Source organism: Limulus polyphemus, unplaced genomic scaffold (assembly GCF_000517525.1).
Source record: "Limulus polyphemus unplaced genomic scaffold, Limulus_polyphemus-2.1.2 Scaffold6015, whole genome shotgun sequence".
NCBI classification, from domain to species: Eukaryota; Metazoa; Arthropoda; class Merostomata; order Xiphosura; family Limulidae; genus Limulus; species Limulus polyphemus.
This window is the reverse complement of record NW_013671625.1, coordinates 45846-47762: the sequence shown is the minus strand read 5'-3', so window position 1 is coordinate 47762 and position 1917 is coordinate 45846. Positions and strand designations below refer to the sequence as shown.

General features: G+C 34.0%; 1 protein-coding gene across 1 annotated transcript in view; it reads left to right on the top strand.

Moving 5' to 3' along the window:
* The window catches only part of LOC106473260 (GTPase-activating Rap/Ran-GAP domain-like protein 3), a 41509-nt gene that overhangs the window by 6972 nt on the left and 32620 nt on the right, over positions 1-1917 (top strand). Inside the window, exon 4 of the mRNA XM_022401733.1 lies at positions 369-467. Within this exon, the coding sequence (XP_022257441.1) occupies positions 369-467 (99 nt within the window). The remainder of the gene's footprint in view (positions 1-368; positions 468-1917) is intronic.

Here is a 1917-nt window from a genome sequence, read left to right as displayed (position 1 = left end):
AACATGTAGGGGTAAATAAAATCATAGTAGGCCCTCATGTTTCCTGTTATCTTAAACATGTAGGGGTAAATAAAATCATAGCAGGCCCTCACTAGTTCTAAACGAGTTTCTTATTCAGAGGATGAACGATTTAAAACCTACTGAAGCGTGAAAATAAATAGGTTTTATCTTCTATAAACTAAAGGTTATCAATGCAGTTGAACAAATATTATTGTTGACTTGTATATAATTTATCATTTAAGTTTTTCTTTAATACCTTCCACCTTGTGGAGTAATAAGGAACAAATAAACTGATTTTACCAGAATACAATATATTGGTTAACCTTTATTGTTGAGTTTTTTTTTCTGTTTTGTTTTGTTTTTTACAGAAGGAGGATGCTGGGAATTTGATCAGTTTGTATCCTTATTAGGAAATCGGATTAAATTAAAAGGATGGGACAAATACCGAGGCGGACTTGACGTTAAAGGTGAAATACATTTTATATATGAAGGTCAAATGTGAAACGTTTTATCTGTAATAGTCAAAGGTGAAATGTGTTTTATTTATGAAGGTCAAAGGTGAATATGTTTTATTTTTTAAAGGTCAAAGGTAAAAAATGTTTTATTTATGAAGGTCAAAGGTGAATATGTTTTATTTTTAAAGGTCAAAGGTAAAAAATGTTTTATTTATGAAGGTCAAAGGTGAATATGTTTTATTTGTAAAGGTCAAAGGTGAAAAATGTTTTACTTGTGAAGGTCAAAGGGGAAATATGATTTACTTATGAAGAAAAACTGGGTTGTATTTAACTTTCAACAGATATGTACAGTTCTTTGTTTATAATAAGTACTTTAAATGATATGTTTACTGTTTTAAGCAATCGAACATCACTAAGGTCAAAAAAATCATCTCATTAAAAGTTTATAAGTACATTTAGTTCAATGTAGTCCATCATAGACGGGTAGAAATTAAATGTATCGAATAACAGTGATCATTCATTCACATACCACCAGCTTTAATTTTCCATGTACCCAGTACCAGATTAAGGACTTGGGGGCACTGAACAAATTTTGTAGGGGCGCCCACAAAACTCATAAATAAATGAATGGCTCAGTGGTAAGTCTGAACGCTTATGTTACGCTAAAAACCGGATTTCGATACCAGTGTGTTGGTTCGTGCTTAAATATAAACAAACAAACAGTACTGTTTATTAACTACAGTTTGAGGAATACACAAACACAAACAATGAGTAGATACAGCAGAACCTCGAATAACGAGCACCCACCGCGTCATTATGGGCAGATCTTTTCAGTTGATTTCTTTTTTCTACTATTTGTAAACAAAATAAATCTTGCAAAAACGGGCACCTCTATATTCTGGATTAAGGGCAGTGTCTTTAGTCTCCGTTCTCTATACGGGCACCCGATAAAATGGACAGTTATATTTGTATGTCTGTACGGTATACTGAAGGATGATTAATATTCAAACACTTGTGGTGTTTATTGGGTAGGCTCCGAACCATATACTGCAATAAACGATTCAAAGTGCAATCTTATTACTCAGGGGAATTCTCGTTGTAAGCACTGTAGAGTACACAAGCTGATAAATTCCACAGTTCTGAGTACGTGATTTGTTGTTCTCGAGAGTATCGTATCACGTAAACAGCCTAATGACATAAACGGTGATTTGTTGTTCTCGAGAGTATCGTATCACGTAAACAGCCTAACGACATAAACGGTGATATTTGTTCTCGAGAGTATCCTATCACGTGAACAGCCTAACGACATAAACGGTGATTTGTTGCTTTATTTTCAGCTGTGTTGTTCTCGAGAGTATCGTATCACGTAAACAGCCTAACGACATAAACGGTGATATTTGTTCTCGAGAGTATCCTATCACGTGAACAGCCTAACGACATAAACGGTGATATTTGTTCTCGA